Here is a 22,501-nt window from a genome sequence, read left to right as displayed (position 1 = left end):
GTTATTCCAGCCTGGGTCTGTTCCCCATTGTCTTCTGCCTTAAGCTACAGCATGCACTGCATTTGGGTTAACTGCTTCAAATTCAAATCTACCAAATCCATCCTATGCTAAACTTTATCACCACCTTACATTACAAACCCCAAAGCTTTCCAGGTCTGACCAAAGGCAAGCAATCTGAAAAGCAGCGCTGCCCTCCATGAGGACATATAGCTCTTCCCAATTGTGATCTAAAAAGATTTAACTCTGCTTGATGCAATGGTCACTCCTGGTCAGTTAAGACTTATTTCACTTCAAGGCAAACAACAAACAGCTTACAGCAAGCTGAAGTAAACTACACTCACACAGGGACTTCCGTTAGCTTAAGTCAATTTACAAACCATTTTAAATCTAAAATCACTGTAATTTTCTTTAACAGATAAGGCAGTAAAGGAGGAAAAACCACAAAAAGGTACCGCCATTACACAGTTATTCTGTGAGGTTCACACATGTAAATCACAAAGTTTACAGAACGATCCCTTTCCTGCCATTAGATTATTGCTTCGATGAATAATGCAAACGTGAAGTTATTTTGGAACTGATCTGTATCATCACTAACTTTGGAAGACCTGGCCTAATACATCCATGGCTGCGTTCTGCACTCAGTGAAATGCAAACTACACCCACACGATGGACTGCAACAAACACGTCAAGCATGGCAAAGAAATGTGTGATGTGCTGAAAACAATGAGTATCTGGAAATGTTCTGATCTGTGTCGTGTTCTGACACAGCCAAAGCAGCACGTGTGTCCTTGATAGGGGAATAAACCACAACCTGAGCCATTCAAGTACCAGGAATTTATAGGAGTAAAATAAATAACCTGGCCAAATATTCTCAAACAAAACAAAACATGATGTCAGTAAATAATGATTAAAAAAAATTCAAGAAGAGATGAATCAACAGAATTGCTGGGCGAAGAAGAAGCAGTGGGCTCTGCTGAATGCAACACAGTTGGGGGGCAAAGCGTATTACCTGCTAAAGGCCTTGTCGAAGGCAGAGTGCTTATTTCATAGATAATTTCCTTCTATGATTACTTTTCACATGGCTTATTTCTGGAGCATGGCAGAGATGCTGCAATGTCGTATCAAGTTAATTAGCATCTCTTGTTATCGCGCCTATGTGAGATAAAGTTAGCACACCACCTTTTATGTCTCACAGAGCTTTTATCTCTAATTTTCAATAGCTGTCATCTATTCCTGCAGAGGAATTCTTTAGCTTTTCTACAACGTAAGAACTATTTCTTCAACTAGAAATTCAGGAAAATGTATCAGATCCAATGTAACATGGCAATCACACCGTATTAACAGACCTGCAAACACAAACAGGTACTGTCCCTGGTAATTTTTTTCTTACTGATAACTGACATCATGCGAAGATTTTCAGAATATGCTTTAAGATCCCTGAAACAAATAAGTTTTGAGAAACGTACACAATGTAATAAACCCCCTCATTTCTTCCCTTTTCGCTAGCATACACAGTGCAGTTTACACTGCAAAAAAGAAAGGATGGTTACCTGGGGATTTTCTTCAGGATCTGAGGTGGTGATGGATGGCTCGTTATTTTCTGCTCAGAGCTCTCTGGAGACTTCTCCTGTGTTTCCCCTTTGTCTTTTCCAAGTACATCCGCGATAGCAGACTCCACTCCATTCTTGTATTGATGGTCAACCTTCGGTTCGGCTTGCGTCGGTTCACATCTATACATGAAAACAATCGATGGCTTCTCACTGGAGTCTGATTTTGCCTCGCTGAACCAGTGATGCCGTTGGACCGGAGGAGGGGGGAGCATGTGTATCACAGTTCCATCCAGACCCACCAGTTTCCCTTTCTCTCTTTCTTTCTCCCTGTCTTCCTCGTCATCGGTTTTTCTGCGGCGGAAGAAGCTCTTAAACGATATCCAGCGTTTGGGTTTAGCATCAGCAGCTCGCCGAACCTCGGAGTGCAGGATGGACTCCGCCTCTGTCGACCTGGTGGGACTGTTGGGTTTGGCCCAGTTGCTAAAATGCCTTTGCAGCAGATTACTCGCGTGGTAGGGTGAAGACGTGGACCGCGGAGGAGGGAATGGTGGTGCCTGTTCTGCTTTGGGACTCGTGGTATTCGGGCTGCCTCTCACTGGCTTTGGGGAATTGGTGGCAACTGGCTGTGCAGCTGTGTCTTTCTGCATTTTAATGGCAGTGCTTTCCGCGGTCTTGGATGACTCTACTTCAGACTGTGATGTAAACAGGGATTTAGGGCGTACAAGGGTGTTTTTAGCAGCATCTGCGTCAGGAGGTAAGGAATACAGCTCTTCTGCACTGCAAGACTTGGGCCCAGCCTGCGGAGTTTCTGGAGGAGACTGCGGAGGCTGGATGGAAGCCACGATCTGTGAAAGCACCGTGCTTGCATTCTCTCTGCTGCTGCTGCCAGTGGGAGCAGAAGCCTCCGGGGTCACATCTGCAGGTTCTTGTGCTGCCTTCTGAATTCTCGATGGGGAGCTGTGGTCAGAGCTGTGACTTCTCTGTGGTGATATCTGACTTTTACCGAGGCAGCTGTTAAACTCTTGCACCTTCTGAGCCACAGAACCGAGTCTACACTCAGTGCTATTCGTCACCCCCTTTGCTTCAGTGGGTTTGCCTCCTGTGGCTTCAGTCATTTTGCTTTCTGTCTCTATTTCTTCGTAAGTGTGACTAATTACACTGGTAGTTTTATCTTTGATAGACAGCTCTCCGCTGGTCCCTAGAAAACTTTTGTAGATAGCCAGGTTATCATATGCATTTGGATTGATTACAATCGGAACTTTAATGGCATTTTTGGAACTCTTAGCATAAGTGGGCTCGTCATGAATGATAATGGGAAAAGGTGGCATGCCGGCATTATTATAGCTGTTGAATTTTATCTCAGATAAATTGGGAGACTTAACTGGGATCGTTTTAGAAGACAGGTTTGTAGCTGTAGGCGAAGTAGGAGCTGACTTGTGGCTTGTCTTCCTGGGAGGAACAGAAGGTCCAGAGCTGTTAGCAACTAACTCCACCTTCGGTATCTTCTGTCTTGGACTAGTGCTAGAAGTCCACACTTCTTGATACCTGATTGCACTGGATTTTTTCAGATTGGCGTTGACTCGTGCAGGTGATGCTGCAGAGGATTTAATAGGTGTGCCTGGCGTTACCGGCGAACTTGGGTTAGATGATGTATTTTTGGCTTCTGAGGCTTCAGTCTGACTCTCCTTACATTCATTAGTCATGGCTGCTGATACATCCACTACGGTATATGGCTTGCAAACTGGCTGTTCCATATTCACCACTCTGTAAGGTTTAGCTTGCTCTTCCACAGGCACCAAATTTATAGTTACTGCCTGACCGCTAACATCCGAAGGACTTTTATTCTCTTGTTTATCAGTCTGCACAGCGATTTTGCCATCCTTCTCTTCCAGTCGAAGAGCAAGGACGGCCTTGTGGGTTTCTAGACTCTTTGGAACATTCCTGGAAGCTTTTGACACATCCTTCGCTTGCTGACTATCACAGAGACTTTCATATTCTGGTTCAATCAATTTGATGTCCTGGGGAGTACTGGGAGATAATCCTCCATTACAGAGCTTCTGTGAAGAGCTGCTGGCTGTCCCAGAACGAGACTCTTCTGTCAAAGAAGAATCGGGAGATGTGGAATCAGAAGATACCATGCTCTGCATGCTCTCTTGCCCATACAGAATCACAGTCTCTTCCCCATAACCGTTTAAAATTTCATCGTAGCTGTCGTCGTAATCTACAGCACAGATCCGCTGCAGAGACTTGTTTCTAAGAGGCACGGTATTCCATTTTTTGTCAACGCAGAACTGAACGGGAGATAGAGTGTTAGCTCTAAAATTAGCAAAGCGAGGTTGGCCCCTCATCCGAATTTCCATTGCTAGCAATTCTTCATCACTTTCGTCCCAGCTCTCATGCTCTTCCTGCATGCTGCCAAAAAACGCGTCATCCTCACTCTCGTCTCCGCTAGAGAATTCTGGGTAACAGAAACGTCCGCCTTCATTACTTATGACCTCAGTGCTCCCACTCAGAATAACGTGCTTACCGTGAGAATCCTTCATCCCACCCATCATGCAGCTTGGAGGAATCTTTCTTTCTAACGATCTCTTATAACAGTTATTTATTCTTCCCAAGAAGGTTTCTCTCGAGTTCATTTCACTTCCAGCCAGCTGAGGTGCGGTATCCAAACCTGCGATCTCCTTCAAAACTTCTGTCAGTCCATTATTATTATTATTTGGTATCTTCCCTACCCCATCACTGTTGCCGTAAGGCCTAGGAACGTGGCTGTAGCCCTCGATTTCATCTTCATTATTATTGTTCAGTGGTTTTTTGTGCAAGACAGCTTTGTTTCGGTTCCAACCCGCGGGCACCGATTTGTTCTCACAATGATCCGGAGCGCCGATTTCGCCGCACACGCCCTGCCCATCTGCCACCATCATGGTGGGCTTCACAGCTATCGTGGGTTTCTTTGCCACAGGCGGTCGGAAACTCCCCGTGTTTCTGCCACGCTGGCCGTTACTTTGGTTTGCATTGGTTTTCAGATTGTCATGTGAGAGGGTTTTTTTTTCAGACACCGGGGGTAACTGATGCAAGCTTTTTGGCTTAAAGCAGTTCTTACATTCACCAGGTTTCCAGACGTGCTCAGTGAAGGTGTTGCAAGCAGACATTTTCCCAGCACTCTGCGCGTGATGCCGTGCTGTTCAGTGCATGGTAAGAACCTCGGCTGTGTGCTTCCTCTCTTCACCTGGTATGGCTACTGTTGTGAGCAGCGATCATTCTGAAACACCAAAGAGAACGGGGACAAGAATGGGTAAAACAGGTCGGTGAACAACAACTCAAAATAACCCACTGGCCTTTTCATAGAATCACAGAATCACAAGGTTGGAAAGGACCTACGAGATCATCTAGTCCAACTGTCCTCCCATCACCTGTGCTACCACAAGCACTAAACTGTATCTCGTAGCTCCTCATCCAGAGACCATTTTGCTGGTCTTAGCTCTTTTTACTTAAATGTACAAACCCGCTCAAATGAAATGCAAAAAAAAAAAAACCAACTAGTTGCAATTATCATTCTTCTCAGACATGAAGAATTAAAACTTTGGCAGCTAAGACCTGCATTACACAGAGCAAAGAAAGAGAGAAATGGCAATGACTGAGAACACAGAGTAATTCTCTTGACAAGTTCAGGACCATTGACCTTTATTTTTTACACAATAAATCAAATGCTGGGAAGAGGATATAAAATCAAGGATTAGTGCAAATTGCCTCCAACATAACCGTTTAAATATGGCACAAGAAAGTAATAGTATGCTTTACACTCAAATGCAATTTAGATTGTTTTAGCTTCAAATGTGAATGAGCTCAACTTAAGTGGCAAAATATGTCTGAGCAATTCCAAACTCAGCCATTTTAGCACTTTTTTTCAGCAGAGTTGAATTATAACTGGACAGACGCTTTGTTTGACAAGACAGGCTGGAGTGCTGGGCTGGAAAATCAGATATAAAAACGCTAGGGCAATCTTTCTGGAAAGTCACTGCTTATTCTCCTTCAGCTCGCAACGCTGGCAATAAGATATTCCTACATCCTGCAAACTAAGCTATGGATTTTTAGTCTCCGATTTGTTTAGCACGTAGTTTTTCCACCTAACACCCATCCCTGCCCTCCCCGAAGTAACAACTGAAACACTGTTATACATTCATTTCCAAGTGAGTTCTCCTCTTTCTCTGATTTCCTAACATCATTTCCTGACACTCGGCCTTGAGGGAAAACTGAACACAACTGTTCTATTTTACAGCCATTGGAGCATCCTGGCTGCGAGAGTTTATGAATTAATGCCTGAAGACTCGAAGCCCTGAAAGCCAAAGCCACAAGTCTGGTCCCCCCCTCATTGTAGCACAACTCAAACACGATCAGAGACATTTTGTTTTACCGAGGTGAGAGAATGCAGCTCTCTCACAGCCGGTGGCTTTTCAGCAGGCAGCAGGACAGCCGTGCTGCACTCTCCACGGCCACAACTGGTTTCCAGCAGCGCAGCAAACAATGAGAGCCATGTGTCACACCGACACCGGCATGACTTTGCCAGTCTCCTCACGTCACACTGTGATTTGGCACAGGGCTGCCCTGCGGAGCTGAAGGAGCAGTGCAGTTCCAACGGCAGGTGGGGCTGCAGTCTAACTGTATTGCGGCGCAGTGCCCTCAGACACATGCTACCACAGCCATCCTATTTCATACGTCGACTGAATACGTTTCCAGACACAGCTTTTGGACAGAAAGTCAGTGCCAAAAGCTTCCTCTGCATGATCTAACACAGAAAGCCCTCCAGACTGAGCTCTGCCCAGCTTTCAGCCCCTGTTTTATCTATGTGCTGAGGGAAATGCCTCCGTACTGCTCTGCTTGTTGGTTCAACACCTTGCAAGCCTGCATCCTGCAACCTGCAGAAAAACTGCACTGAGAAGTAATTCTGCTAAAATATGAGAGAGAATACCGGAATTTTATACCCTAGTTAACTCCTTCTTTTTGTGTATTTAACAAATATAAGGAGAAAAGTTGCAGTAATTGGAACATTTTCTCGGAAAATATATTTCTCCATTACAGGAAATCTCCAAGCAGACCATTTACACAAAAAGATTAGTGCGGGTGAGGATGGTTTTTTACCATTTAACTGGGTAATATTATTTCTCAGAAATGGCACGAATTGCACTCGCTCTGCAATCCTATCACAACACAGGCAGCTTTATGGCCTGCTAGGCAATGCTTTTCCTGCTAATAACACTGGGTAAAATGAGAAAGCGTTGTAGTATTGCACACCCTCAAGGACATTTGTCTCATGTTTTCCTGCAGGCCACACTCACTCCCATTTGCTCAGATGCAGTGATATGGGTCAGCTTTCCTGTCATGTGCTACGTAGAAGGTGTGCATGTGAACCACACACGTGTGTCAATGCAGACACGTCACGAGCACACAGGAGTTACATAAGCCACGTTAGAACTTTCAGATCTCTTGCCCTTCGGCACCAAATTTGAATGGAACACAGCCACATGCTCCAATGGGACTCCTGACACAGGCAGGAGCTGCTGCCGGCTCCACAAGGGGTTCCAGGATGAGCGGTTCCTGTGAGCTGCTCTGCCACTGCCTGCACTGTAGCAAAGAGGAAAAGTGTGCCTTCAGACAAGAGGAAATGTCTGCTAAGCAAAAAAACCCCAACCAAATCGCCAACAAACAAAAGGATTCCAACACTGAGCTCTTTCCATACTTTGAGACCAGAAGTGCTCCTACGCTATTACAGATGAAGTTCACATTGACCTTTATAGGTGTAAAGTGGTATTGCACTCTAAAAAAAATTCAGGCAGCTTCTTCCCTGATGTACAACTGCAGACATCTTTTTCTGGTGCCTGCCTTTCCCTTTAAAGACAACCAATACATTTCTATTCCAACTACAGAATCACTACTATGAGCGATAGTGACGATGCGAGTGATGATGAGTGCAATGAATGAGATCTTCTTTCAGCACAAATAAAACCTGTAATATTCTTCACACGTTCTGGATACGGATCCCATGGCTGCTAACAGCTGCAGCTGGACAGGGGGCAGCAGAGCCTGCTGAAGGTAATGAGAACGCACACCAATGCATGAGAAACACTGCTCTGCATGACAACCCGACACGGCTCATCTCTGCCCTACTCCTCAGAACTAAGAAGGCCACGAGGAGATCCAGTCCCACGTGAGACCTCTGGAGCTCCACGGTGCTCCTGATGTCTGTGCTGTTGCAATGACAGCCCTTCCCATGGCTGAGGGACACTGCAGAGCTGCAGGCTGCTCTGAAACGTGTTGTCTGAGGGATGGGACTCACAGGGAGACACTGTCTTAGGAAAGTGAAAGCAAAAAAAGCCCTCAGATGTTCAGTACGAAACAGCACGAGGCTTCTAAAGTGTTAACAGTACATATGTAGTACTGCTGCACGTGTCATCCTGCATTCGAAGCTTTTTATGTAAGCTGATAAACACAGGTACTTATAACTTTTACCCAGAAACAGCAGCACGATGACGTTCAGCAGCAAACATTCACTGAGCCACGGTGCCAGGAACGAGCACAGACAGACAGACAGACAGTTCAGCTGTAGCACCACAGCCAGCACAGATCACGGTGCTTCCTTCACCAGGTGCTTGGGTCAGCACTGAGAGGCTTAAAGGCTAAATCACTCTGCGTATGAATGAGAAACAACAGCACTTGTTTCAGCGGCTGCACACAGGAGAGCTCAGCCTGGCCCTGTTAAGTTGCTATAAAACAAAGAGCAATGCCAAAATGTGTTTCACTTTCAGGTCTGGTTCAGGTTTGGAGCTGCAGTGCAGAAATGGAGCAGGCCCAGCTCAGGTACCCTCCTATCAGGAATGGAACCTTGCACACAAATGCAGTGGTATTTCTGTGGCTTTCATCTGTTGACATCACCTTTGCTGAGTGCACATAGCTAGCAATAAACATGCATTTCCAGCATTTTCCCTTTTGTTCTAAGTAATTTCAGGCTGGCAGCTCTCCCTTAGATGCATGCCGGCTGAATCACGATGAAGGCCTTCTCCAGTAATACTTTAGACTAACATAATCCAATTAAAAGGAACTTAATTGGTGTGCAACATTCCCTACAATTTCAACATTTTAAAAATGAATAGTCTCAGTAAGTACCAGATGGTGACATGCACTAATTAATCAGGCCTGCTCCATGAATGAGCGTATTAAAATGAAGGCACCTATTAGACATGTGTTTTCAATGCTGTACGCTGCAAAACCTCCCCTTAAATGAATGCCTACTACATTACTGAGCGACACGTACCACGTGCATTCCATCATTTGGTCTCAAATCAGTGGATATTTGATATAGCTTTCCTTTTTTGCTGTTTCTTTAACTTCGGGTCACTCATGAGAACGGGCCCAGGGTTTTTTTTTTGCCACACAATGAATCACACTGACGAACCTCTGTAAGAAGCAGCAGCCCGCTGTACTGCTGGCAAACGACCCACCAAGCTCTCACCACTGACAGGCACGTCCTCAATCTGAAAAATAAGTGAGGGGAATCCTGCCTGGGCTTCCTCTGCATGAGTGCACCACGAAACCACCACGGCTTTGTGGTTGTACCTGAAGTGCTTGCAGGGATCTGGACAGCCACTGATCATCACAGCACTGTATGTTAAACACAAGACTGAAATCGTTGTTGTTCTTCTCAGACTCTGATATATGTATCTATATACCAAAAGGAATAAAAAACATTTTAAGGAACTTTAGGAAAAAGCCCCAGATGTTCCAACTTCGTGCCCCGTCTCCGGCCTGGTGGCTGCAGGCTTGGGCAGCCAGCACAGATAACTGGCACTGCAGCCATCTGCTAACGAGGCTGCTTTCCCCACGCTGGCAAAACAAAGCACACTAAAAAAAAAATCAACCCCAAACCAAAGAACTTTCTCTAATTTTACATCCTTTGTTCAACTTCAAAGGAAAACAGATTCCAAGCGAAGCTAACGGCAACATCTGTTCTGTTCAGGGATTGCAGCACGGAGAGCCTGGCAGACTGAAATCAGGGTCCCCAGCTTACAGGCAGTGCCCAGGAGCACTGTGCTCTGAATGACCTTGCAGCACTTATTAATGAAATTCAGATTAAGCAAAAACTATATAATAAGATGCTGTACAGCATCACAGAGGAGTTTGGATATAAAGGCTAGCGTATCAACATTCAAAGAGCGCACAGGACCTGACAAAAATGAATGAGAATTGAACAACGTAGACTTTGTAGCCAGGAACAGTGACTCAAAGTCTTACTCAAAGTCGTCACCTGGAGGAATATAAAAAAAAAAGATCCAAATTTTGTGACTCTGATGTGTGACACCACGTTCAGCCACAGCACACAGTTTGCAGCAGGGACGCCAGGAAAGCACGTGAATGAAGCAGCAACCATGGACTGCCACAGTTTTATCCCCACAGTGGGCTAATATTCAGTGAATATTACTGTTGTAAGAAGCCAGAAGTGAGCTCTGGCAGACTCTACAGGATGGAGATTGCAAGGAACGCAATGCATGGTCATCATTTCTGGTAAGAAAGTTTGTTTCAGATAATATTTTCTTTTGGTCAGAACTGAGTGCACTGGTATCTGTTCAAGGCCGTAAAATGACAGATCTGCAGAAAACAATGAATCTCTGCTGGATATTTAAGAGGTAATGACCTTAACTTTAGGTCAACATAAACCACGAGGGGTGCTCCGAAAGTAACGCCTCCTGTTTTTATTATTTCATCCCGCAATGTCAGAGGTGGATGGTGCTGGTGTGGCAGTAGAGGTTGACATGCACAGCTAATGGTGGTTACTATGCTGAAAAATTGCGTGTTCCAGCTGAGAATTTGTTCTATCAAGTAGTGCTATTTGTATTCCATGGAAACAAAACAGGCGGCGTTACTTTTGGAGCAGCCTATGTATAAAACTGCCAACTTACTTCAGATCAGTAGCAGCATGGAAGGCATGCCATGGAGGGAGAGTACAACAGAGTCAATGCTGAACAAAGTTCTGTGAAAGAACAGTTGCAAAATTGCTGTGAGAATAGCATGAAACAATCAGGAAAACCACTGGGAGCTTTTCTTTTCTAACCTCCCGTTCTGTGCTATCTCTCAGTTAAGAAGAGCTTAAATGACATTAATATTTCACAAAAGCAAGTGAGTGAAGGAAACCCTTGAATGTTTTTTCCACCTAAAACCTGTAAGAAAAGAAACATGATAGAAATAACCAACGAACTGCAGCAGAAACCTGCCCTTGGCTACACAATCTGCAATGCTTCAGAAGAGAACAGGCATTTCTTCACAATTTACCTAACCCAAAGAGATAATGCCACAGAGCAGCGAAGAGGCAAGAAATATCCTCAGGATCTGCGCAGGTAATGTGATTAGATTCTGCATCATCACATTTACAACAGAAAAAAACAGTAAGGACAAGCTCTCACAGTCAGTTTTCAGGCCCAGGAGACCAGCCAAGGCATGTATCTGAATACAAACTTCTAAGTTCTGACAGGAACAGATTTTTACCTTGTAAAAACTGTTAATAAAATATTTTTCCTTTCGGAAAAAATCATCTTTTTTCATTAACATACTGTAAGTTTCTAATGCCCAGCTATCATTCAGACAGCACTGCTGAGCATATTCTTTTGGGACACTTTCCACCTGCACAGGAAATTAGTTTTCCTTTTCCTTCCTCCCCATCCTATAAACACTGTTTACTGGGATGCCGAAAGGTGGCTGTGCACAACATTCCAAGAGCTAGCAGCAAACGAAGGACAGGCACAGAAGCACATTTGCTGAGATGAACTAGCATAACAATACTTGAAAAACGCATCCTCAAGTTTAAGGCATTTAAGTTTGTCTCAGACCCGTTCAAGAAAAGCTGTGAGGATTAAATGTAGTATTCGGAGAGTGCACTGTATGACTGTACCTCCACCAACTTACTTAATACTCTACTACTGTGCTACTATTTCTACTTACTGATCCACGTCCTCTTCCCAGGCTTGCTTGAAATCCTGCCCATCGCCTATTTCTCCAGCTGCACATGAAAACATCTGCAACAGTAAACTTTACAAAACTGTTAAACTTCTTGTATTCCCAATAAACAGCAATGAACTACCCAAAAAACACTGCACTGCTCCTGTAGCTACAAAAGCAGGTAATGGTTGTGGTTAACCTTCCGCTGAGCACTGCTTGAAAACAAACCTGTCTGCGTTATTCCTGTGTTATTGAATCCATCCATTCTGCAACTCCAATTTACCTGAAAATCTCTTTCATGTACTACTGCAACTTATGGCTCCAAAATTCCCCTCAAAAGCCCTGATGCAGCAAAACATACTGATGCCAAGCATGCATCAGAATAACTGCAGGGCAGCAAAACACAAAACAGGACTGAAAACAATATTCAGGGTCTCACAAAGAAGGAGCTGAAGACAAAACACTGTAATACCAGAAGCAGATAAATAACTTATTGTTATTGGTGGACCGCAGCCATACTGTAAGAGGTTGGCTAGAATAAAGAAGATAAAATGCACTGCAGAAAAGCCACATGGTTCCTTGCCATCAGTCACAACCTCCTACCCAAGAGGCTTTTGATTTAATAAATACTTGAGAGAATTGTTTAGAAATAAAACCCTACTGAGTATTATTAAACCCTATCGAGTATTAAAGTAAAAAACCCAAAAAACACAACAAAAAACAAACAATAGAGATATTGAAAGGACTTGATAAATTAAGGGCAACAGCTCAGTGGGGCAGGACCGTGTGAAGCCAACAACTGGAGAACCCAGGGGCTGAGCTACAAAAGGGCTACGTGGCCCCTTACCAGAGCTATGCATCAGTACAGCAATGGGCAAACCCAGTATGAGTGGGGCCAATGGGCAACACCAGTATGAGAGGACTTCCTAATTTAAGACTTCCATGATGAAAACTTGCTCTGCTTCCTACCTGATTTCTTAAAAATCGCTTGACTGCAGGACCAATGGTGGCACAGAATGCACAGAAAGCAGCAGATTACATGCTTTCAGTGCAAGAAAATCAATGACGTGATTCTCTGAATACTTCGCTCAATTCTATTTATCACATCTCAGGTAGAAATACAGCACTGAAATAAACACACGAAGATGTTTTTCAGAGAAGAGAGGCTCTTCTTATTAAGTGAAACAACAAGATTGGGATAGTTCAGAGTCGAGACAAAAAAATAACAGTTTATCAGTGATCATCACGTAAGGAAGGCAGACTGGGTGTTCCCATTTAGTCTTCCAGGGAACAAGAGCAACAAGCCCAGGAGGCTGTGCATGGCATCTGCACAAAGACAACTACTCTATACAAAATGCTTCCTGAAACAAGATGGCACTGAGATCATAGAGGTCAGCTGGACTCAGAAAAGATTACATCATAGAATCACCAAGGTTGGAAAAGACCTCCAAGACCATCCAGACCAACCATTCTATGCTTATATATGAGATGTTCATAAAGACACTGAGATACGGACACTATATTGGGTGGGAAATTAAGTTTCTGTGCTGTGTACAAGTTGCCTGCCCCATGAAATCTCACAGCAACTGTCAGTCACACTCACATATCCAGTTCTCCCACTTCTTTGCAGCAGATCTGATGCACAGAAGAACCACAGGATACCCGACGTCATATGAAAAATTCCTGTGCTGCTCATCCAGTCTGTTCTACATATGTTTCCATCTTTGTATGGCATGCTCCTTTCGTTTAGGACTTTACCTACGAAAGCTTTCTTCTCAGGAAGAGCAGTGGGACATTGGCACAGGCTGCCCAGGGAGGGGTGCAGTCACCATCCCTGGAGGTGCCCAAGGAAAGGGCGGACGTGGCACTGAGGGACGTGGCTGGTGGGCATGGTGGGACGGGTTGGGGTTGGACTTAGGGATCCTAGAGGCCTTTTCCAGCATGAATGATTTCATAATTTCCCCCTCCTTGTTTTGTAACTCATCATTCAGGCTTATATCTCAGCCCTAGAAACATTTTTTTGTTCGTTTTCATTTTTTTATGACAACATTCTCATGTTTGATAATGGAAAACAGAGGCCCCTCAGTCAATACTACTTGGGTCAGGTAACTTTATGCTATTCTAGCATACGTTTTGCAGATCCATAGCAGTAGTAATTACAAGGGTAAGGAAGACAGATGAAAGTCTTAAAAAAGACCAGCGCTCTATGAATGCTGCCATACTGCAGGACAGAAATAATATGAAAGGGATTTCGCTCCACAACTAACCTAAGCAATTTAATTTTTGAGAAAAATAAAAAAAAAGCATTACTTGAAAATGCAGATAAATATAAAGCACGTACTAATATATCTCATTCACTGCTTGGTGCAGCAGTGGCTACAAAGGCCTTGAATCTTCATAAAAATTCCTTCAGTTTTCCATTCCAGAGTAACCGCCTCCTCCCATCGCCTTCTACTTGCTGCAGTCATTTTGTTTTGTTCTTTGCATCTATGATCAAAGAGAAGCACTCTAATTTGAGTATTTCTTTGATAATCTTGAGAACCTAGCTACAGGTAATTTTCTGGTCATCAAAGATAGTTCAAGCAGCTCATTCTCACTTAGATTACTGCTCTAATCAGTGTGTCATTTATTCATCCCAATAAACTATTTTACCAGACATGAAGAATGCAGTAAATTGTCATCTGCAGCCAAAAGCCACAGCAGTGAGATGAGTGACGAGCTCTAAGTGAGAAGATTAAACATGATTGTTTGCTAATGTTGGTGTTAAAAAGAACAACAGTGGCACTCTAAGACGGATTTTCCTTTGTATCCATAGATATTCTTATCCTTTGCCTAGAATCCATCCCTCTAGAACAGGAAGCAACTGTTGATGAGAATGTTACTAGGGATCAAAGCACCATCACAGGTGAAATTTTGTTCAGAAAAGGAATTGGCAGAATGGTGTGCTCTTTAGCATCCATAATAAACAAGAACCAGTTTTTTAATATCTGATTAAATGTTGTGTCCGAATGTATTACAGTCCTTCTTGTCCTTCCCAGCACTCCTTCCAGGGCAGCAATACCAGCATTCAGTTTGCTGCAGTTTCTCTGTGCGTTACCCTGTGCCAGCTTCCAGTCCAAGCAGAGGTGAGAAGAGATGCTACTCCCTAACTGCAGTCACAATGGTATCACCAGCCCCTGGAAAATCTGAAGTCCATGCTGCATAAGTGTTCCAGGCATTGCAGGAGGGGCTCTGCCATGCAGCTGTATCCCTTTAGAGTGAGGGAATTGTAACACTGTCAGACCAGAGCTGATGGCCACAGAGATAAGTGCACCCTGAGATCAGCACGGTTGCTCCCCTCTGTCCCTGCCACAGCTCCTCCCAGGCTCTGCTACCCCTGCACTGTCCTTCCATGGATGGGCAGGACTGCTGGCAGAGCTCTCTGATCCTAATTAAGGGGCTGCTGACCGTGCTTGAAAACCACAGGCTTGAAGCCGAGCCAGTGTTCACTCCTTGGGTTGAGCCACGTCTGAAACAACAGAACCAAAGCACTGCAAACAAGCTTTATCAAAGGAAAAAAGAAAGAAAATCAACAGCAATGACTTTGGAATTTTCTCTTTAGTTCTTTTTTAAACATACAAACGTTTCCTAAAGGAGCTGTTAGCCAAATGTACATTCTGCTATTTGTGCTTGACAGAGTTTTTAGAATTCAAAGCTTTTTCTGTCCAGAAAAACCACAGTGTGGATTTTCCAGCCTTGTACTACTAAGATGACTCAATGCTAACCTACAGGGGCCTGAAGATAAAAGCTGAATGACATTCACCTGCATTCTTTACCTTTCAAACAAGGCTTCCTGACAGCATTCTTCATTCCCATGCAAGACTGCTGCGATCCACTGCAGTGCAGGGCTGGCTGTCCCAACAAATACTGAGCCCTGGGCATTACCTTCCATCATCACTACCAACCCAGTGGAAGGCTGCTACTCCCAGCCCTCCCTGAGGCTCTCAGAGGGAGCTCCTATTCCTGCAGCACTATGCTATTTGAACTCACCTGTTAACAGTAAGGATTAGTCGAACGTGGACTGGGAGATACAGAGATTGACACCCATGTCTGCGTGCAGGAAAGAGGCACAAAGTCACAGTGCTGCTCTCTGCAGAGATGCTGGGCTCGGGCTGTGCAGCAGCACACGAGACAACATCAGGACTCCATCAGATCAGAGAAATCCAAGTCACACTGCCCTGTTAGCACTTCAGAGCCATTACACACAAGAGGGTGATGTGTGCCAGCTCCAAAATGCAACGCACGCAACAGACGACACGCTCTCTGGTATCCTCAGCTCTCTACTGCAGTCTTTAAGGTTGTGAGCACCAATTTGCCTTAATAACACACGTTGGCAGTGGGAAATTAATGACATAAACAGTACACGGGATCCCAACTGTTAGGTGAATTGCGATGGTAATTGCCACAACTATGCAGACAGCGTTACTTGTTTCTTTTGCTCCTGTACTTAAAAAGTGCTATTGGTTTCTACTTTTTTACATTAAAAAAAAAACACAAAAAAAAGCAAATAGAGAACTTGAGCCCTCTCAGTAAAACATGCTGTTCCAGCCTTTAATCCCTAAGGACTCTGTGCTTTGTTATTAACACTCCTAGACTGCAGCTCACCAGAAGAGGACGAGGCGTTCCTGGAGCTTCGCACCGGTGGTGAGCAGAGTGGAATGGAGCCCTTCCAGCCCTGCAAATAGATTCCTCTGCATGCCAAGTCAAGGAGCTGCCCTTTTAAACCCGGACTCCTGAAAGTGCTAAAAAACCCTGCCCAGTTTTAGGAGGAGGATCAGGAACACACCGTTGCTTACCAAGCTGAACGCAGTCTCGTGCTTCAGCCCTACCAGCTGGCCAGGCCTCGCTCACACAACATACTTCTATCATTTCACTTCCTTATGAACAACACACTGGGAATGTAAGTTTTGCCTTCTGCATACTTGCTAACAGAATACATCCATTCATAGCTCACTAATCATACTCAGTGTCAGGGAAGAAGACATACAGAGGAAGAAAGATGCTCGGTTTTGCCAAGCCAAGGAACCAGGCTTTGACTTTCGAAACTGTTTTAAAAGAAACAAACTTTTGGTTGGTAACTTGGCAGCTCTTTTACAACAATATCAGGCAGTTATTCAGCAGAAAAAAAACCCAGCAATTTGAATAAAGATTCAGGGTTGAATTTCTGATGTTTCTACATAGATCTGTGGGAAGATTTTATCATTTTTTGTTTTATTTATTCTTTACATACCCGGAGAGTTAACCCTTCCAACCATCACTTTCCTTGGCTGTGTTAATTACCCCGTCTTCAAATCATGACTCACATCACCACCACTCAAGAAGGCTCTAAGAAGCCTGTATGTTCACAGCACTTCCAATGCCTGCATTTTGACAGAAATCACAATATGTGCTTTTGTTCCAGCAGAGAATTCCTCCAAGCCTGATATAATTCAACGTGATTAACAAAAGGACAGTTTCATAACGCTAATTAGCATCGTGTAGTCAGAAGATAGACTGTGGGCCTGTATCTCTAACGCCCCATGTTAAATTTGTTCTCTAGACATTAAAAGACTGGTACATCAAGCATATCTTCTTTTCACAATCCGCCTTTTAGAGCAGCCCAGATGAATCGTAATGCACACAGATAGACTGAAATGCTCGGCAGATGATTTTGCTTGAATCTCAAGTGCGACAAATTAAACGAGATTTTCACTCACTGCCTTGGGAGGAGATGGCAATGCATTACATTTTACAAGCAACAGCAGTTGGAAATCCAGTTTTTGCTGATGTACATTTCTAATTGCACGCTAAAACTTGAAGACCTAAGAACTGGAAAGGAAAAGAGCAGGAGAGAGACTTCACCAAGATAGTGAGAGCACTGCTTGCTGAAATTAGGGAACATCACTGCTAAGGCCCGCAGTGTTGAGCTAAAGAGGGAAAAAAGCAGATTACTTGTCCTGCACAATGCATTACCTTCGAGAAATGGAGCTCTGTATTAACTTATTTTAGTACCCGAAGCCGCAGCAACATGACAACTTGAGTGAGAGTTTGCATTTTACAGGGAGCCATGGAAGAATTGCATCAAATCTAAGTAACAAGATAAATCCTGCCTCCAAACTCCGTGAGCCCTTAGTAAGCCCTGATCCATAGACAAGACAAATGAAATTCTCAGACGTTTCCCAGAATCCCACTGCTTGATAAAGCTATTCATTTCCTGGTGCACACTTCATTTTCACACTTAAAAAATGAAGCATATAAAGAGAAATTAGTAAGAAATGTCAAACATTTTTTGAAAATCGAATTTCAAACTTATGAAAAATGCGACTCAAACACTCAGTCTACTCAATGCATTTTTATAAAAGCTGTTTTGATAAATTCGATGTGTTATTCCACAATAATGTGGACAAATCCTGTTTTCTCACAGGTACATCACTATGACTTTACCTATACTCAAACAGACCCTACGTTAGTATAATTAATGTCCGGGTGGAGGATGGCGGTGAGTGGTGCCCCATGGGGGACCTTTGTCAACAACACAGACTGTGGGATTGAGCGCATCCTCAGCAACTTTGCTGATGCAGCTGACACAACAGGAGGAAGGGATGCCACCCAGAAAGACCTGGATGCTCTCAAGAAGTGGCCACACATGAACCTAATGAGGTTCAACAAGGCCAAGTGCAAGGTTGGGTCAAGGCAATGCCAGGTATGAGTAGAGACTGGGAGAAGAACTCATTGAGAGCAACCCTGTCCTTCATTGAGAAGGACTTGGGGGTCCTGATGGACACGAGCCAGCAGTGTGCTCCTCTAGCATGGAAAGCCAACAGTCCCCTGGGATGCACCAACACAGGGGTGGCAGCAGGGAGAGGGAGGTGATTGTCCCCCTCTGCTCTGCCCTTTTAAGGCCTCATCTGGAGTTGTGTGTCCAGGCCTGGGGCCCCCAGATCAAGAAGGATATGGAGCTGTTGGAATAGTTCCAGAGGAGGGCTACAAAGATGATCAGAGGGCTGAAGCACCTCTCCTGTGAGGAAAGGTTGAGAGGGCTGGGCTTAGCTTGGAGAAGAGGAGGCTCCAGAGATACCAGTACTTGAAGGGAGCTTACAAGCAGGAGAGAGACTGACTTTATCTTACAATGATAGGACAAAGAGGAATGGCTTCAAATTAAACAAGGGGAGATTTAGGTGAGATGTGGGACGGAGATTCTTTACTCAGAGGGCGGTGAGGTGCTGGCACTGCTGCCCAGAGCTGTGGGTGCCCCATCCCTGGAGCTGCCCAAGGCCATGGATGGGCTCTGGGCAGCCTGAGCCAGGGGGCAGCCAACCTGCAGCAGGTGTTAGAGCTGGATGATCTTTAAAGGTCACCTCCAACCTGAGCCATTCTATGATTTAAAACTTATCTTGATAGAAACAAGTCACAGAAACAATACGGCTAGCAACGGTACACTAAAACCTAGCCAGATTTTCCAGATACCTACTGAGATTACATGGCTTTGCCAACAGTCACAGTTTTAGGGATGCTTCTCAGCGTTGCCTTAGCAGTGGGTGTGCTGTACCAGTGTTACCATTGGGAACATTTCACCACTGCACCACTCAAACTGTTCCAAGCAGAGTTTTAGCATGTGGTGAATGTAAGCACTGACGACTGTCTGCTGCAGCACTCTGGCCACTAAGGGCAGCCGAAGGGCTTCTTTCATGCATAGCATTTACCAGAACACATGCACTCACCTACAGTGCCCCACGTTTCAAAAAGTAACATCCAAGTGCAGAAAATGCAATCCAGCTTTAAAATAAACATTGGAAATCCTCAGTTAACACAGTCTGAGGGCCCATTACACTTTGAGGCCCAATAGGCACTACGAGGTATTCACAGGATGCAGGCAAAGAACTGAGACTAAAACTTCCTTTGCATTAACAGGAAGATCCCTCGATTAGTTGGCAGTGTTCTACAGTGTTAATGCTTCAGGCAGAAGACATTTTAACTGTTTCTTCCACGATGCAAGTACAAACACAGCAAATCAACTATTTATCCAGCGCAGATAGTAGGTTTCCACCCAGTAATTTTCTGCTTCTTAAATGTAAATGTCACATGAAAAATTTATTCTTGCTAAATGTTGAACACAAATGTTAACTGAGAAGTAGGAAACGTGGCAATGATCTTTGCATTTTGTCATCACCAACTACTGCAGCCCATCCGCCCCGAAGCGCCTACAGTTCCAATCAATCTGCCTTCAGATTTGAAAGGAGCAAGCGTAGCTTCAGAGAAATGATGGGTACTTTATGATGTGCATTCAGAAAAAACCTGCCACGAAGCATTGCCCCGCTGAATGTTATCAAAGTTCTCATAAATATTCATGTGCAGCATTTGTACTCTAAGCATTTAATCATCGCTTTAAAAAAGAAAGAAATGGGGGAAGAGAGAGGAAGAAATTACTGCTTCCCTCTGTTCCAACCCAAGGAGTTCAAGGCAACCAAAAATACGCACTTGTGCACAAATGTTCTCAAAATTAAACAGTACTCAAACCAGAAACTTAGAGAAAAGGGACAAAAAAGCAAAGGAGCTTAAAAATGAAGTTATAAACCTAATATAAAGGTTGAAGATTTAAAGAAGTAATGTGAATTTGTCAGAAATCACAAAAGCAATGGAGACAGCAGCTAGAAAAGAGCTTGGGCTACCAGCCTTGCTGTGATTTTGCCATTAAGCCACACCAAGACAACACTTTGCTTTTTGCATTCTTTTATCCACTGCTGTGTACCAGAATCATCATTTTTTTGTTTAAGAAATACACGCAGTTACACTGCAGTTCTGGCTATGCATCTTTTCAGATACTGCACTCTGGACATACCTCCCCATTTGATGCTGCAGGACAAGATGCCATACAGTGACCTGCTTTGCACACAGTACAACAAGCATGCCTAGTGTTGGCCGAACAGAATGTAAGCAATAATGCTGTAAGAGGAGAAAGTGAGGCTTACGGCTGCGGAATTTGGGTTCCCTTGTGTGTCAGTTCTGTTGGATCGATGCTGTATGTGCCAGAGCCTGCTCTCAGATGTATTCAACAAAGGAATATCTCAAGGGAGATATTCTGGACGTACACCAGCTTAGAAACAGCAAAGAAAACAAAGTACATTGATGTCTTCTACATTCCTCAGGAAAACTGTCTCTTGTGAATGGTTTTTGTCATTTTCATTGTATCTTGCTTGATTTGCTTTACCATCTTGACTGGAACAATAGCTAAGACGTGAAAACAAAACCTTTTCCACAGCCTGGTTCTAATTGCATTAAATCTCAAGCGAGATAGGACATTCAAATAAGAAACAACAACTGCAGCAGAGCCTGAGATAACAGCACACTGAGATAGCATAGGACGATGCATTAAACATTAGCATGCTCCCATCACATGTCAGCACAAGAGCCATTCCTCCTGTGGCACGGCACGGCAGGAAGGCCAGCAGGTACTGCAGCCAGCACGGAGCTTTGAATGAGTCTGAAATGTTAGTGCTCATGCTGAGGTGCCAGGGCTTTCTGTGCCAAGAGCAGCAGGATGCACGGTGCAGCTTCTCAGCAATGGGAGGCAGGCAGCAATGTGAGATGACTGTGGGATTCATTTCCTTGTGGACCACGAGGTAACGCCAAGGGAGTTTTTAAGAGTTTCTGGATTTGGTAGAAAGTTGTACCTTTAACATTCTGCCACGATAGCTGAGTTCTCTTTTAGTGCTCTTGGAAAACATATCATCTTGGGGTTGCTGAGAGCACCAATGTAAACATGCAGAATGGAGCCTGCAAATACGTGGTCTATAAGCACAGCAAAAGCTGTTGAAATTCCACAGCTTTTGTGTTCGATGTTACAAACCACTGCTCAGCTGCACCTCCAGGGCTGGTGCAAATGGGAGTCCACACCTACCTCCCCTGCAGGGAACCAAAAGGGAGGAAAGGGGATTGCTGAGAGGAGGGAAGGAACTGCATCACCTCCCTGCACCCCACCTTTTCCCTGGGCTGGGCAGAGGCACAGCTGCAGGGAAGCAGAAAGGCTGGCCTATGGAAAGAGGGGAGGAGAGCAGTTATCATCTCCCTTTGATTACAGCCAGTTACCAGGCTGACTCAACCAGCACCAAACCACGTGTAGGCGATTCTGCAGTGTGATTTACCAGTGTCTGGCTAGAGCTGAAGCAGCTATGGCACGTACAGAGCTGCAAATCAGCTCCAGAAACCTGTCAGCTCTTTTTCCAAAGTCATCACAGTACAATTTCAAAGAAACTGTCTGGATACCCCGAGGATTAACAGACTTATTTTCAGTCAATAAATAGAATCTGTGATTATAAATTCTGTGCTTAGAAAATATAAACTTTCACAGCAGCTCAGTAAATAAAACATTCCTGTCTAAATAGCAAAACATACATTGATGCCCTATTAGAAAGGTAATCAAGTACACAAAAGGAAATTGAAAAAGTTAATTGCCAAGCACAAAATAAAATTTACCTTCTCGTGTGTACATTCTGCAACTCTGACTTGCAACACTGGAAGTGCACTTATGCACTAATTAGCTATGTTTGTCTAACGAATAGTGCCGCAGCACCAAGGAATGACTCCATGCAGAAAGCTGAGAGATAACAGTTAAGAGACCACACTGCAAGAACATTTCCTAAATGGAGCTCAGAGGTACCTGCACAGCCACTGCTGGAAATGCCTGTCTGAATTAAATCTGAACAGGTAATGCATAGGGTAATCAGAAGAAGATGTGCAACTATGAAAATATTTTGCACGTAATAAGCAAAGAAGAAGGAATCCAACTTGTACCTCTTTATCAATTCTTGAGTTTGTCTAGCAGTAAGTTCCTTGAAGCCCTTATGTTTATCAGACATTGGTGAGCTACAATTAGATGGAGATGCTCACCTCCTTCTACCCTTATCACTCTACTCATACTGGCTCTGCTCTTCTCCTGACATCTCCAAACCGAC

General features: G+C 44.2%; 1 protein-coding gene across 8 annotated transcripts in view; it reads right to left on the bottom strand.

The window, feature by feature from the left end:
* The window catches only part of PEAK1 (pseudopodium enriched atypical kinase 1), a 94,987-nt gene that overhangs the window by 29,236 nt on the left and 43,250 nt on the right, over positions 1-22,501 (bottom strand). For 7 of the 8 annotated variants that reach the window (XM_090148673.1, XM_090148672.1, XM_090148670.1 and 4 more), the window contains one exon: positions 1,551-4,809. In XM_090148673.1, the coding sequence (XP_090004799.1) occupies positions 1,551-4,699 (3,149 nt within the window). In that variant the 5' untranslated portion in view covers positions 4,700-4,809. Of the gene's footprint in view, positions 1-1,550; positions 4,810-10,498; positions 10,587-22,501 lie in introns of those variants that run through there. The other variant, XM_090148675.1, reaches the window with a different exon arrangement.

Source organism: Phasianus colchicus, chromosome 12, assembly GCF_987193195.1.
Source record: "Phasianus colchicus chromosome 12, bPhaCol1.hap1.1, whole genome shotgun sequence".
Taxonomy (NCBI): Eukaryota; Metazoa; Chordata; class Aves; order Galliformes; family Phasianidae; genus Phasianus; species Phasianus colchicus.
This window is presented reverse-complemented; position numbering and strand designations above follow the sequence as displayed.